Source organism: Moschus berezovskii, chromosome 7 (assembly GCF_049115385.1).
Source record: "Moschus berezovskii isolate FMDL1 chromosome 7, NW_MosBer_1.0, whole genome shotgun sequence".
Taxonomy (NCBI): domain Eukaryota; kingdom Metazoa; phylum Chordata; class Mammalia; order Artiodactyla; family Moschidae; genus Moschus; species Moschus berezovskii.
The window spans coordinates 84651924-84667200 of record NC_142466.1 but is presented as its reverse complement, the minus strand read 5'-3'; the positions used below and the strand labels follow the sequence as shown (position 1 = coordinate 84667200).

Below are 15277 nucleotides of genomic sequence, written 5' to 3'. Positions count from 1 at the left end.
CCCTCGCTGTGCGCGAGAACGGGACAGCCTTTAGTTCTCGCGAGAGGCTCCCTCCCCCCACCAGCCAGTGAGTGCGCGAACGAGAAAGGAGGAGGGCGCTTCAGGCGAAAGCTCTGCAGACGCCATTATCCTCTGTTTCTCTGCTGCACCGACCTCGACGTCTTGCCTACTTCCCGCCTATTTGCGGCCTATAGGTAATTAGAGTTATTGGGGCTTGGGCATTGCGGGTTTGGGCAGGGGTTTGGCCTCCCTAAAGGCTGCGTTGACTTTTTCGAAGTCTGATTTTTCTCGGGCCCTTAGCGGCCTTACAGCATGAAGGGAGGCGCCGGCGGGGGGCGGGGTTGTCGCCTACCGACTCCTTGATTGACGCGGCCTAGGGCCAATCGCTTCGCTCTCGCGCCACCGCTGTAGCCGGTACAGCCAATCGGGCCCGGCGGCGGGGTAGGAGAGTGCGTGGAGGCGGGGGAGGGCAGTGGGGGCCTACGCTTGTTCTCTGTCTAGCTGTGACCGGCTGAGGAGGCGCGGCGGCATAGGGACGGTACCCTTGCCGGGTGAGGAATGGGGCTGGGAGAACGGCGCGTGGGGATGAGGGCCGGAGAGTACTTTGTCCACTTGAGGGAAGGCGTTTGGGGGCTTGGTGGTGGTTGGCGGGATCTGGGAGGGAACGTTGCCGGGTTTCCCCTCCCCCCCACCTCCGCCATTTCCCTGAGCGTATATCTGCAGTCCGCGTTGTGGTACTAGAGGCTTCGGAGAGTCGCGAGCCTTGTGCCCGTGAGACGAGTTTTGTTGTGTTGGGAACTAGGCCTTGTGTGGGAAGGAGAGGGAGCCGGAGGGCGGTAGAGAACGCCGCCGCTCTCTCTGTGTGGGGCCCGCCGCACTTAGGACTCCGGGCCTGGGTCTGGAACGGGCGAGCTGGAAGGGTCGGGGCTGCCTTCGTTGCTTTGTCTCCCGCGGTGGGGGGAGGGTGCGGGGGACGAGGTCTCGGGACCGCGTGGTGGGTGGGGGAGGGGGTCCGCGCTCGGCTCCGCCTAGTAGCACGTAGTCGCCATTACGCGGGCCGCCATTTCCTGTCGGATCGGGCTGAGGAGAGGTGCGGCGCTGGTGCTCTCGCCTCGGGAGCGTTCTCAACTCCTGTTGCTTGGCGGTTGCCGATCCCGGTTTTGGGCGTTGAGGGAAGGAGGGCATGTTTGCGCTTGGCTGGTCGCGCATACACTTAGCGATTTTTGGGGTCTGGCGACTAAAGCACTTGGAGGATATTGGGTTTATCATTATAAACAGCCTGCTGTTTGTAGTCAAACCACTTTATCTAAATCTTCCATAGCACCTCTGTATTTGAGTGTTGGGCCAGATTGGCGTTTCAGTTACTGGGAAGAGTGGAAGGCGTAAATACTGCCATGACTGTGAGCTGTTGAGCTATTTCTGTTATAACGGGAGCCGCATGTCGTCAGGAGAGGGGAGCTAAAAGGCAGTTCACAGTCATATCGCCAGTCTGGTGGTGCTGAAAGAAATTGTCAGGTTATACAGCTTTTAACGTAATTTGAAATATCCCGCTAGAGATGTTATTGGTGTTCAAGGGTTCTGTTAGTCGAGTAGTACAGGCAGTTTGGGTGTACTCCTGTTTCAGGTTTGACTGTTTATCGCTCGAGTAGATTGGGCAGACGGTTGGGTATGACTTGAATTTAACTATATATTTCAAGTCACCGGTGGAAGGAAACCCAGAAGTTCAATGTAAAAATAATTTGTGTCTCTTTATAAATGTATACTTTCGGAAACATTACTCGAAACTTATTACTCGGGGGCTTAAATGCCTTATGCGTCTGGTTTCTATGTATTTATATAAAACATTGTGGTGGAACCTGATCCAAAATTACGGTGTTTTTGCTTTTACAGAAAAATCAGATAGGTCTTTTGGATTGTGTTTAGGGCGGTCCTTTGGAGATTTAAGATCCTAAAACAAGTTTTAGAAATGGCTCTTTTGTTGTGTTCAATTCTGTAGTCATTAGTATTCGGTAATAACCAAAAAAGAAAAACTGATTTGTGTTGGTTTTCATAGGCTACTACAGCACTAGGGTGTCAGTTGGTCCCGCCCAGAACACTTCAGTTCTGCCCTGGAAGGATATATTTAATAACTGGTACGTTCTGGAAAGTCATTTCTTTCCCGTGTCTTTGCACGCTGCACAGCCTACTTTCCAAGAAACCAAGTGTACTAGCCTCTTTATTTTTTAACAGATTGGTGTGTCCCTTAAATACAAGAAAATGGAAACTGAACAGCCAGAGGAAACCTTTCCCAACACCGAAACCAATGGCGAATTTGGTGAGAAAACATTTTAACAATTTCTTTTTGTTTTGTTAATTTCATCATTACTTTCCCTGAGATCCTTATTAGTTACTTTTTTGAACTAGAAGTAGCTGTCATTTGTGTAGGTGAGGAAACCGATTAAAAGAAAGCTAGTAAATACAAAACTTAAGTTTTTTTCTTGCATTTAGAAATTTCTAATCCTTTGATGTGCTGTCACAATAAATCTCGTGTTTAGAAATTTAAGGGAGTATTTTGATTTAAAAGTTGAAGATTGAGTGCCTTTTTTTTAACAAGCTTCAACAACTAATCCCTTCAAAGGGAATGGAGTTAAATGTTAATCTCTAGGTTAAAACTAAAATGTAATTAAAGGTACCCTTTCTTGAAGATGCTGGTGCTCTCTGAAACCTAAACTGTTAATTTTTAGGCAAACGCCCTGCTGAAGATATGGAAGAGGAACAAGCTTTTAAAAGATCTAGAAACACTGATGAGATGGTTGAATTGCGCATTCTGCTTCAGAGCAAGGTATAGATTTTATTCTTGAAACTGGTTCTTACTCAGAGTAGAAATTAAAACGTTTGATTGAGCCTTCTGGGAAGCCTTCAGAAGGCTGCAGAATGTAAAATATTTGTGTGGCTCTTTCTAAACAGACTTAGACTTTTAGGCCATGGTAATTATTTTGCTAATGATTAAAATGAAAGCCCTTAACATAGTGAACTGCTGCAAGCCTAATGAGGAGATGGGTGTGGATGGTCCTTATAGCATTAATGCCTTAAAGATAGTATATTTTATTACATTGTGGGTTCATTAGATAACATCCTGATTGGCAACTTACCTGACTGATAATATAGCTTAAAATGTGAGTATCTGCTAGAATTTAAATCAATTGACTTGCAGAGGGGAATTGTAAAATTGGTGCCAGTGCTTAAGGTTTATACTCAGTATATTTCTGGCATTGAGTATTTCAAAGCTCTGTCTAGGTATTTAGTCCCCAGAGCATGTAACATAGACTCTTGGTTTTAAACCTAGTGGTTTTAATATCACCAAATAGATTTCCATCGCTATAACCAAACAAGAGGTTAGATAGGCTAGACTTGTGTGGTGTTTTTGACTAAACAGTTAAGAAAACACACTAAGTTTTTTTTATCTTCTCCAGAATGCTGGGGCAGTGATTGGAAAAGGAGGCAAGAATATTAAGGCCCTCCGTACAGACGTAAGTATTAAAGAGTTTAAACTAGTACACAGGCAGCTTCAGTTTATGTGTTTTTAGAAATTTAAAGATTTGCATCATAGAAATCATTTAATAGCCTAGATACAAGCCTTTTATAATAATTGAATACATAGATAATTCTAAAGATTTGCCATTCCTAACAAAGCCCAGATTGAGTTGGGGAGGGTCTATATTAAACCTCTTCACTTTCTAATAACTTTACACCAAATTATTCACTTCAAGATAACATCTTAATTAGAAATAACAGTATAAAACCCCTTAATTGCACCATTTCCCATGTGTGAATCAAGTATAGTAGTACTGAAAACCATTGCAGGTGGCTGATTAAACTCCAAATTTTTATTCCCTTTTTTCCCCCCCGACTTGCCCATCTGTTCTTGAACAGCTTGCACATGGAGCACAAAGAAATTGAGGTTGCATGATTTAGATATGGGTAAAGAATAGAGTAGGCACTTAATAATTTTGTAACTGGGAGACCGTCTGTCAATGCTGATAATTTGTGTCTTCATATTTTATAGTGGGTTGACTCTTGTGATTAGACACATTAAATGTTGGTATCACCAGAAGTGAGTGTATTTATAGGACTTGGCTACACCAAATTTCTTAATTTTTTTTCTCATGTTACACACTCTTTTGATGTTTCCTTGCTGAAGTTGAGGCAAATAAGAACTTTGTGTTGAAAACTTATTTGATAGTATTTCATTTCTCTCTTGGTCGCAGATCTTTGTATGTTCCTCTTGATTACTGTAAACTGAACTTAAAATTTTAAATTTTACAAACTTGCCTGTTAGGATCTAGGAATGCATTTTAAACCTCCAGGAACCAAATTAGTCTTTTAAGTTTAGGATTTTTGGTGGTGTGGGAATTTTTGTCTTTTATAAACCTCTTTCCTCTTAATCCAGATGTTCTATATAATTATCTGGGTTAATAATTTCCCCATTTCCTTAAGAATTCAAGTCATGACAGGTTTTGTGTCTACCCTCATGAGCCAGCCTGCTACTGAAACATCGTTTGTTTTTTAAAAGTACCATCATTAAAGGTCCTTAAATGTTAAGCCACAGTCAGATATAGAGAAGTCCATTATTGTGTTAGTCTTCAGAACAACTTAAGCTTGTTTCATTAATTGAGAGTATGAGTATAGTTTGTATTAAATTAAAATTTATTGCTTTTCCCCCTTTTCCCTCTCCTTGTTTTTTTGGCCATATATCTCCGTTGCCCATGTACTGGATCGACTTACCCCTGCGTTGCCCACCATGACGTTGGCCCATCCGCCCCTGAACGCCCATGTGAAAACCCTGGTTGGCTATGCCCAAAAATGTGCTCGTTGCCAAACGGGTACCATACTTGACAACTTCTGATTGAATGCCCATGCCCAATGCCAACATCCACGAACGCCAATGACCAATGCAGTACAATGCCAGTGTTTCAGTCCCAGACAGCAGTGGCCCCGAGCGGTATGTCCCAACAGTTTATGCCTCACTGCCTGATTAGAAAGAGAGAAATGTATTTTATTACCTGCCTTTTATATAATTAAATAGTATCCCCTTTAGACGGTGTATTGTTTTTCAAGTTTCTGTCTTATTTTCCCCATTAAGTCTTTTTGTCACTGAACTTTTACCGTGAGTTGCCCACCCAAACGATCCACTAATTTTATTTCAATGGAAGGAGCACAGCTTCAAGTGTTGCATATTTGCTGCATTGTAAATCAAATTGTTACCGAAACAGTCTCTCGCTCTGTCTTTGTGGCCCACCTTGCTTCCCAACATTGCCTGTTCATAATTTTTTCTGATGAAAAGCTAACTCTGGTTCACTTTCCTTCACTTCTCATTTGTGTTGTCTTTGTTTTTGTCTCGCATTTGTATTTGTTTTCTTGCAGAGCCCATTAGTGATCTAATTTCTAACTGGTATCCATAACCTTACTCCAAATACAGTGTTTACCACTTGCATATTCCCCTACTTTGCCTGAGAGAAGGTGTGCCAGTTTTTCCAATGTAACAGCGAGGGTATCCTTAATTAGTGGTGGCGGGGAACATAAATATTCAACTCTGCTTCAGTTCTGGTCAATTTACTGCCCACTTAATCTGAGCCCTTCCAAGAGCCCATTCTCTCTGTCTCTCTGCAAGTCTCCTAATATTGTTACCATGTTTGTATTGGGCATAAAACAAAATGCATGTGAAAAATGTATAAATAGGCTACTTTAAATGGGGGCTATTAAATAATTGTATGTTCATCTCTGTAAAAGTTTGACTACTGATGATGACCACAAAACTCATTTATCTTTTCCACCTTTTTTTTGTACTATCTGGTATTTGTGGTGTTTGACAGCATATTGAGTATCAGTGCTGATATTGAAACGATTGGAGAAATTCTGAAGAAAATCATCCCTACCTTGGAAGAGGTAGGCTCATTTTTTAAATGTATTTCGCAATGGGGGGTGCTTAATATTTAATGGGACAAAATGGGGGAGGCAGAGACACACTGGATCTAATAGTTCTTTAGCAGCAATGTGTTAACACTCTGCTGCTTAAAGCACAGAGTTCTTTCACATCCCACATTACTTGTTTAAAAATGTAGTCTAGCCATTCTGGAGTTGATAGGAAGGAACTACCTGTGGTTGTGCACGTTCGTGGAGTTTAGCATGTATATTACGGGCTTTATTTTTAGAAGAGGTTTTGAGTTAGACTACTGGCTGTGAGACTGTTGGGAAAGGACTATGTTTGATCTCGTTTGAGTATTTTTAAATTCTGTGTAACCTTGTTTGCTTAGGTGTACAGAGAAAAGCATTGTATGTTGATTGTTAGTGTAGATGAGCAATTTCTTGTTATTTAATGATAGTCATGAAATATGTTGTAGTAGCTTTACCAATATATGCGACAATAGCCTGATCACACTAGACACTTAACCTATTACTCTTATTTTTCTACTTTCAGGGCCTGCAGTTGCCATCACCCACTGCAACCAGCCAGCTCCCGCTCGAATCTGATGCTGTGGAATGCTTAAATGTATGTCATAGTGCCATTGAACCCCACTGAAGTATGGAGCCTGGCCCATAGGATCGATTTTATTTTCAACATAGTGTACTTTTCCCGTCTCTATAGAAAAAGGCTTAAAAAGATGATAAATGAATGGTCTTACAACTCACTGTTGACCCTGCTCCATGCTGCAGTGGGAATTAACTACATTTGCAAAGTGCTTTGCAGTCATTTTTATTATGGTGTTATTTGAATGTTAATAATAATTTTGTGGTAACAGCGACATGCTAAATGGCTGCAGTGTGGGTATGGTGTTGCAGGACCTGAAAATAAAATAGTTTTTTAAGGTGGTGCAGAATGTCCTTTTTGGGCCTGGCTATTGAGGATAATAGCACATAACTGGTAAAGTTATTGAAATATAAATTCAGGTTGCTCACTGCAACAGTATATTGGTATGCTTATAGCAGATAAGTGTGTATTGGGGAATCTTTGATTTGGAACTGAAATTCTGTAACTCCCTCCACAGTACCAACACTATAAAGGAAGCGACTTTGACTGCGAGTTGAGACTGTTGATTCATCAGAGTCTGGCAGGAGGAATTATTGGAGTCAAAGGTGCTAAAATCAAAGAACTTCGAGAGGTAAAGCCAGTGTTCTGTTTTCTCCTGCTGAATTACTGGAAAATAGTTGTTTATAAGGATTTGATAGGCTTTTCTCATTCCCTCTTTTGAGTTTCCTCCCCCTAAGATTATGTAGTTTGCTAATTAAAATATAGCAGAATGGCTTGGCCATTCTAGACAAGTTTAATTTACCAAAAGTGTATTGCAAAGCCCAACCCTTACTAACAAGGTTTTTACATTGGGGGGGAATTTTACTCAAATATAAATTAAATCTGTCTAAGCCTGGAACTTTTTTTTCTTCAGTGCATTTCTTTTTTTTTCTGATAATTAATGCTGCTTATTTTGTAAACCTATTGCAGAACACTCAGACAACGATCAAGCTTTTCCAGGAATGTTGTCCTCAATCTACTGACAGAGTCGTTCTTATCGGAGGAAAACCTGATAGGGTTGTAGAGTGCATAAAGATCATCCTTGATCTTATATCAGAGGTACCTTCAGAACACTTTTATTTACATTTAATTTCAAAAAACAGATGTCTTACTCAAAAGTAATTTCAGAAGGCAAAGACGGATTACTTTTCCCTAACAATTTTCTATCACTCTGCTTTCCCATCAATTTAACTTAGAAATACTTGGGGAGAATCTGTGTGGTAGTCTTTAGATTGTTGATGAGGGGTGTTTTTTGTGTTTTTTTAATAACTTTTGATCATTCAAATGCAGTTTTTATGGTTCCTCTATAGTACTAGATAGTGATTCCCTCTGGGTAGTAACTTCTTTATAATCCCCACTTTGAAATTGAAAGGAATTTGTGGTCTGTTAACTCTAAGGGTAAAATTAAACTGTTGCCTCATGAACAGTAAAACTCCCAATTTTTTTTTTATTTCAAACTCACCAGAAATGCATTGTTTTTAAAAAAATTCTATTTATCATGTTTGGATATATCCCTGTCCCTGTCCTTACCACAAGTACCTCCCAACAAAAATACAAAGTAGTTGAAGTTTTCTGTTAAAAGAATTGTCAGTGTGAACTAAGGTTTTTTTCCTTAGTCTATAAAGTTGCTGTGTTTTTGTTTCAGTCTCCCATCAAAGGACGTGCTCAGCCTTATGATCCCAATTTTTATGATGAAACCTATGATTACGGTGGTTTTACAATGATGTTTGATGACCGCCGTGGACGTCCTGTGGGATTTCCCATGCGGGGAAGAGGTGGTTTTGACAGAATGCCACCTGGTCGGGGTGGGCGTCCCATGCCTCCCTCCAGAAGAGATTATGATGATATGAGCCCTCGTCGAGGACCTCCTCCTCCCCCTCCTGGGCGAGGTGGCCGGGGCGGTAGCAGAGCTCGGAATCTTCCTCTTCCACCACCACCACCGCCTAGAGGAGGGTAAGTGTCTTTCATCCACACATTGCCATGCAAGAAGCAGCACTTCACAGATAGAAGGGGGTAGCTTTTCATTCAGTTACGTGACCAGCTGAGATTAACAACAATTACTATGCTTGCAGAGATCTGATGGCCTATGACAGAAGAGGAAGACCTGGAGACCGTTATGATGGCATGGTAAGAACTTTGATACTTCATTAATGTATTTATGAGAGCTAAAGGTGTGAAAGTCAGATAGCTAACATTTTATTGAATGTGTTAACTGAAGAACTTGTCTTAAAAATAGACTCTGTTAGTCACTTAAATCATTGTTTCTGTTTGTTTGCTGGGATATTAGGACTTGATCCATCTTTAGTTGCCCCCACAATACATGGTTACTGAAAACTTACATAGAGATGTGAAATAGAAATTGATGTATAAAAATGGTGGCTCTGACAAATACTGTGCAGGTTCATGTTAATAGTTTTCTCTCTCAACACAGGTTGGTTTCAGTGCTGATGAAACATGGGACTCTGCAATAGATACATGGAGCCCATCAGAGTGGCAAATGGCTTATGAACCACAGGTTGAGTATCACGGGTGTTTATGTTAGTAATAATCTTAAAATGCTTGTTTACTCACCAATTAAGTATTTTATTTTCCCCCATATTACATTTTTGTTTCTTGGAACGCTGTGTACCTGAATGGTTTCTTCCCCTGAAGATTGTTTTCTGAAATTGGCTTACTAGGGAAGAAATGGGAGGGCTTTGGTTACTAATAACAACTGGGGGTTTTTTCGGAATGTGTTTAATTACCTGAAGTTTGGAAGGCAAAGTAATTTTCTGTTTTTGTCTGTTCTGTTTTTAGGGTGGCTCTGGATATGGTAAGTTTTCTTCTTTCTGAAATCAAACATTATTTCATGCTTTGTATGTGAACTTAATACTCATTATTTAAATCAGATTATTCCTATGCAGGGGGTCGTGGCTCATATGGTGATCTTGGTGGACCTATTATTACTACACAAGTAACTATTCCCAAAGATGTAAGTATTTTTAATACTATAAAAGACATTTACGGAGTCATTTTTATGAATTTTCTGACTTAACGAAGGTTTTAATGAAAGTGTTCCCTTTTAGGATTAAAATTGTGTTTCAAGGACTTCAGTGAAGTGATCTCCAGTTTAAGCCTTGTCAAAAACTGTTCAGTACTATTAAAAGCAATTATCAGGGGTTTGAGCCCCTGGTTCATTTATTAAAGGAATGTCAATGGGTGGTGTAAATAGATTGTAATTCAAAGTTTGACTGTTTGGAAGGCATTAAATTAACACAGTGTAGTCAATAAGTTTTTGTACAAGAATGCTCTTGATGGTCACTGAACATACAGGATAAACTTTTTAAGTATATCATAAACACTTGCTTTTAAAAATCTTTGCAGTTGGCTGGATCTATTATTGGCAAAGGTGGTCAGCGGATTAAACAAATCCGTCATGAGTCAGGAGCTTCGATCAAAATTGATGAGCCTTTAGAAGGATCCGAAGATCGGATCATTACCATAACAGGAACACAGGACCAGATACAGAATGCACAGTATTTGCTGCAGAACAGGTCAGTTTGTTTAGCTTTATGTTATTAGCCTATACATACTAAAACCTTAAGAAGCTTCTTTTTCTCAGCTGATTTTTCTTTTAGAAGCCATGGTGTCTCAACCTTTTGGGGACCTAACTTCTAAACATTCTAATAGCTTTGCTTTAATTTTCTTCTGCCTTCTTGCTAAAACACGAAGACTAATCTTACTGGAAGAAGCCTTAACCAAGCAAACTTCTCATTTTTCTGGTGAAAACTGCTGCCAAAACCACTTGTTAAAAATTACACAGAGCCTGTAGAAAATGTAGAAGATTCAGTGGATGTTGGTCTAGTTCTGTGTGGAAGACTAGTGATTTTGTTGTTTTTAGATAACTGAATCGACAACAAATCACAGTCTGCCATATGGCACAGGCCATGCCTCTACAGGACAAATGATTGGTGCTGTAAAATGCAGCATTTCACACCTTAACTGGCATTTCTTTGTCTTTTCTACCATATATTAACAATTCTGCTCTACTAATGTCTGATTTACTATTAATCTTTTTTCTTGAATTTTACATTGCTCTATTTTGTAATTACTAATGTTTTAGTTCTTACCTCTAATTGTGTAATGGACATGTTTATCATTTTAATTTAGCATTGAAATTGTCTTAATGTTGATTAAGATTGATTAAGATGTTACGAACAAAAATTCTAATTCGTACTTTTTTTTCTTTTCTTTTATAGTGTGAAGCAGTATGCAGATGTTGAAGGATTCTAATGCAAGATATTTTTTCTTTTTTATAGTGTGAAGCAGTATTCTGGAAAGTTTTTCTAAGACTAGTGAAGAACTGAAGGAGTCCTGCATCTTTTTTTTTTTATCTGCTTCTGTTTAAAAAGCCAACATTCCTCTGCTTCATAGGTGTTCTGCATTTGAGGTGTAGTGAAATCTTTGCTGTTCACCAGATGTAATGTTTTAGTTCCTTACAAACAGGGTGGGGGGTGGGGGAGGGTGTGCAAAAACTAACATTGAAATTTTGAAACAGCAGCAGAGTGAGTGAATTTTAATTTTTGTTCATTGTTGGTGGTTTAAAGAAGTCCCCCCATGTAATTATTGTGAACACTTTGCTTTGTGGTCACTGTAACATTTGGGGTGGTGGGACAGGGAGGAAAAGTAACAGTAGTCCATATGTCCCTGGCATCTATTCAGAGCAGTGTGCAGAATGTAATGCTCTTTTGTAAGAAACGTTTTATGATTTTTAAAATAAATTTAGTGAACCTATTTTTGGTGGTCATTTTTTTTAAGATGGTCATTTTTCAAATGGCTGAGTTCCCTCCAACCTACCCCCAAACGGAACACTAATTTTCAGTCTTCTGTTGGATATAAATAAATGGCATCTCTTCTTGGACTTAGGCAAAATACTTTGACAATACTCAGTTCTGGTGATTCTTAATGATTTGAAGTCCATTGCTTGGGAGGAAATTCCACCGCACATTCATGCTTATAATAAGCTGGGGATTTTTGTTTGTTTTTGCAAATGCTTGCCCCTACTTTGCAACGATTTTCTGTTCGTAATTCTGAAGAACCAAGGTGGGGAGCAACACAACCGATGGAATAGTGGTATAAGTTTATACCAGAAGCTTAATGACAAGTTTTATCAATCAGAATAATACTTGGTTATGGAAGTGACTGATGCTAAATAAATTCTGATTATTTTTTATTAGATAATTTCTCACATATAGACTTAAACTGTCAGCTTGGTAGTGTCTATTAGTTAAACTTTGTAAAATATATATATATTCTTGTTTTTCCATTGTATGCAAATTGAAAGAAAAAGATGTACCATTTCTCTGTTGTATGTTGGATTATGTAGGAAATGTTTGTGAACAATTCAAAAAAAAGATGAAAAAAATTCCTGTGGATGTTTTGTGTAGTATCTCTTGGCATTTGTATTAGTAGTTAAAAGTTCACTTCCAAATAAAACTCCCATAATGCTAGATTTGATGTGTGCCCAATTTTGAACAAGGGTTGATGGACACCTGTAAAATTTGTTAAAACGTTCCTCTTGTAAGGAAATACAATAATCTTAAATTATGTATTTTTTGTGTGAAGTGTTTTTCTAGCATTTATAAATCAGATTTCATGGGGGATGGTAAAGGGAAAACTTCAGTAGATGGGCTCTTAATTTTAAAAAGGAGTTGAGCATAGAGCTGAGTCATACCAATTTTATAAGTCTTCCTGTTCTCATACTACCTGTGATATGCTTGCAGATTATTAGGTTTCTATCTTTAAAATAGCTCTGGTTTGTTGGGAGAATTTTTTTTCCCCCTGGTTCTTGGCTCATAAATCTTTAATAACCTCCAACTTGTCTAGAAAGACTGAGCAATGCAGCAATTATGTGGGAAAGAATTCGTGGATGCAATTCTAAGTTTCAAAAAAACGTATATGATAGGCTGAAGTGAGCAGAATTTTCTGAAATATGTGTGAGTAGTACACACGAAGGTATTTAATATTTTAGTGATAGCCTTCAGTTCAAGGTTGGGGAGGGGAAATGAGTGTTCTCTTGGTAAGTGACAGTGGTGTCACAACATTACTTAATGCTACCTGTGATGAGGTTTCCTCAAAGATGAAATTAGTCTGAATTGCCACCTGGGTGTTGGTTAGCTTTCCACCTGTATTTTAAGCATGAGTAAGCTTGGGTTGCTAAGGGTAGTGTAACCTATTCATGTTGATATGAGCCCTTCTGGAGAAAAATTATATATTAGTCAAATTGCAATTCCTATTGGAAAGTACCCCTGAAGAGAGTACAAGCTTTCAAAGTTTTCACTTGTCATTCAGAAATTAATCATGTACATAGACAGGTGAAAGTGTTCCTATTTTTGCCTTTGAAAGATCAGACTTTGAACATAACCTACTGAAAAATAGGTTGAAGGATATCTTGAGGGTAAATCCAGAATACAACTTCGGAGGGAGAGACCTTTGTCGTTTCCGTTCTTAACCGCTAAATAGTGTTTGAACGTGAGCTGGCAGTTTGAGAAAATTTTCAAGCTTGAAAGAGGCACTGAATAAAATGGAACATTAAACCAGTTGTATAGGCAGATGCATTGAACTTTTAAAACTTAGGTAGTTTCAAAAGTGGTTTTAGCTTAACTTTGTAAATTATCAATATGCCAACAACAATGTTGTAAACCAGATTGCACCAAAGTTTTTTCAGGAGTGAGAAAAGGAATTTAAAATTTTTACCTGCTAGTCAAATATTAATAGTTTGAATAATGAGTCTATGCACAGTACTTTAAATTTTTTTGAATGAATCAGCAGTTACTCTTAAGTCTAACCACTGGAATACACAGAATCTTTTAGGAAAATCAACAGTTTTTCGCTTAACCCTATCAATGATTATCTTAAAACACCTTACATTGTTGGTACTCTGAAGGGAATTACTGTTCCACGTAAAAGATTAAATCTTGATGTGTGTTGTGTGTAAGTTGAAGTAGCCTTAAATGCTATATTTATCAAGGTTTGCCTATTGTTGGCAAATTTGAAGTGAAACTGACCCGACCTTTTTTTTTTTTTTTGGCTATGCCATGCTCTAGGCAGGATCGTAATTCCCAACAAGGGATCTGAACTCAACATCCCCTGCAGTGGAAGCGCAGAGTGGTGTTAACCACTGGACTGCCAAGAAAATCCCAGCCTAGCTTGTTATGGAGCCTCTGAACCCTTAGGAAGCAATATTGCAATGTTTCTCAAACTATTCTAGGACCACCATCAAAATCAACAGTGTTTGTTAAACATAAAAATTTTTGGATCACACTAGAGCTCTACTGACCCACCTGTTCTATAGAGAGGTGCCAGGAATCTGCATAATTTCAAGTGAACCATAAATATCCATACCTTTTTACTATTTACTTCCTGAGGTGTACATTGCAGCTCCTGAAGAGGCAGTGGTTAGCAAATATATTTGGAGAGACCAATAATTACAACAGTAAGCATAATGGAGCAAGAAGCTTCATAGTACTGCATGTGTTTAAGAAGCAGAAACCAACGTTCGTTCATGCACTTGAATGTATATACATTAACAAGCATGTTGCTTAAAACGTCAAACTAGGGGAATTAGTGTACTGAATAAAATTATGCCCTCTGATCCTCTTAGATTAAAAAAATGGGGCATGTATACACAGATTAACATCATTTACCCTAGCCAGACCTCAGTACTTCCAGTCGTTTGAGTTGTGAGAAATGGATACCTGGAAAATAAAAGCCCAGGCATGTATATGTTTGTCTATATTTAGAATGGGGAGCTAATCTGAAGGTGGCTGAATGTGCAAGTACACACTGGAAAACATAAAATGCAGACATTTTGTGGGGTTGGGCTTCCTTGTTTGCTAACTGAACAACATGCACTAGCAACAGTTGGCGGTAAAATGATATACTAGCTACCCTATGACCTCAAAGCTTTCTAATCTCAACCTCACTTTGTCCAGAACCAGTAAGAATTTCCTAACGTCCCTCTCTCTAGCTCTCCTGGCTATTTCTCCCTGCTTCCCCAAACTAATGCCTTTAACCCAAGAACCTGTAATTAGGAATAAAGGTTTGGTCACCAAAACCTCAGGCTTTTCAAAACCTTCAATGTTTCCCCCTCCACCTCCCCCCCCCCCTTTTTTTTTTCCTTCTAGGCATTCAGGCAGGCTCTTAGTTTCCTGACAAGACTAAACCTGCATGCTTAAGCATTGGAAGCTCAAGAGTCCTAACCACTGGGCTGCCAGGGAATTCCCCATTTTCCCCTTTGGGATATCTTATTCCCTTTGCTCCTTTTTACCCTGAAATCTTGCTACCATTAAAGATAGGCTTCATTGGAAAGGAAGGGCCACCTTGTTTACTTAGTAAGAAGAAAGGATATATATAGTAGGGAGGGAAAACATATAATATGTGCTTCTCAGACCAAAGGAGGATAACTGATCTTGATAGTAATGAGGCAGATTTGGCAGAAACAGAGTAGAAAGTGCCAGCTAGGTCCCTCCAAGACCTCTCTAGGCTTCAGCCTGGGGCAGGCCCTCCCTAGGCTTCAGCCTGGGGCAGGCCCTCCCTAGGCTTCAGCCTGGGGCAGGCCCTCCCTAGGCTTCAGCCTGGGGCAGGCCCTCCCTAGGCTTCAGCCTGGGGCAGGGCAAGTGAGAGCAGAAATTTCAGATAGGTTAAGTAAGAAGCCAAACACAAGATTGACTTCTATCTGGAACCCTGCTA

At 39.6% G+C, this 15277-nt stretch overlaps 1 protein-coding gene across 8 annotated transcripts; it reads left to right on the top strand.

The window, feature by feature from the left end:
• Window positions 1–60: 60 nt before the first annotated feature.
• HNRNPK (heterogeneous nuclear ribonucleoprotein K) lies at window positions 61–12137 on the top strand. Of its 8 annotated transcripts, none has more exons than XM_055427387.2 (17): window positions 61–194; window positions 2054–2132; window positions 2230–2314; window positions 2724–2821; window positions 3453–3509; window positions 4938–4981; window positions 5853–5925; window positions 6458–6529; window positions 7026–7139; window positions 7478–7606; window positions 8193–8500; window positions 8620–8674; window positions 8979–9062; window positions 9344–9359; window positions 9451–9518; window positions 9911–10080; window positions 10786–12137. In XM_055427387.2, the coding sequence occupies exons 3-17, from the start codon at window positions 2257–2259 to the stop codon at window positions 10817–10819; spliced, it is 1380 nt and encodes a 459-aa protein (XP_055283362.1). In that variant the 5' UTR covers window positions 61–194; window positions 2054–2132; window positions 2230–2256; the 3' UTR covers window positions 10820–12137. The 8 variants fall into 8 exon arrangements, with proteins under 8 accessions (XP_055283362.1, XP_055283361.1, XP_055283357.1 ...); XM_055427386.2 differs by having other exon boundaries at window positions 9436–9518; window positions 10846–12137; XM_055427382.2 differs by having other exon boundaries at window positions 9436–9518.
• The last annotated feature ends 3140 nt before the right edge of the window (window positions 12138–15277 follow it).

What these genes read in the sequence shown, in the direction of transcription:
- HNRNPK (XM_055427383.2), top strand. Translation starts at nt 2,257, where the DNA reads ATGGAAACTGAACAGCCAGAGGAAACCTTTCCCAACACCGAAACCAAT. An exon ending in ATGCTGTGGAATGCTTAAAT is followed by an intron (nt 6,530 to 7,025) that starts GTATGTCATAGT and finishes CTCCCTCCACAG; the next exon opens with TACCAACACTATAAAGGAAG. An exon ending in AAATCAAAGAACTTCGAGAG is followed by an intron (nt 7,140 to 7,477) that starts GTAAAGCCAGTG and finishes AACCTATTGCAG; the next exon opens with AACACTCAGACAACGATCAA.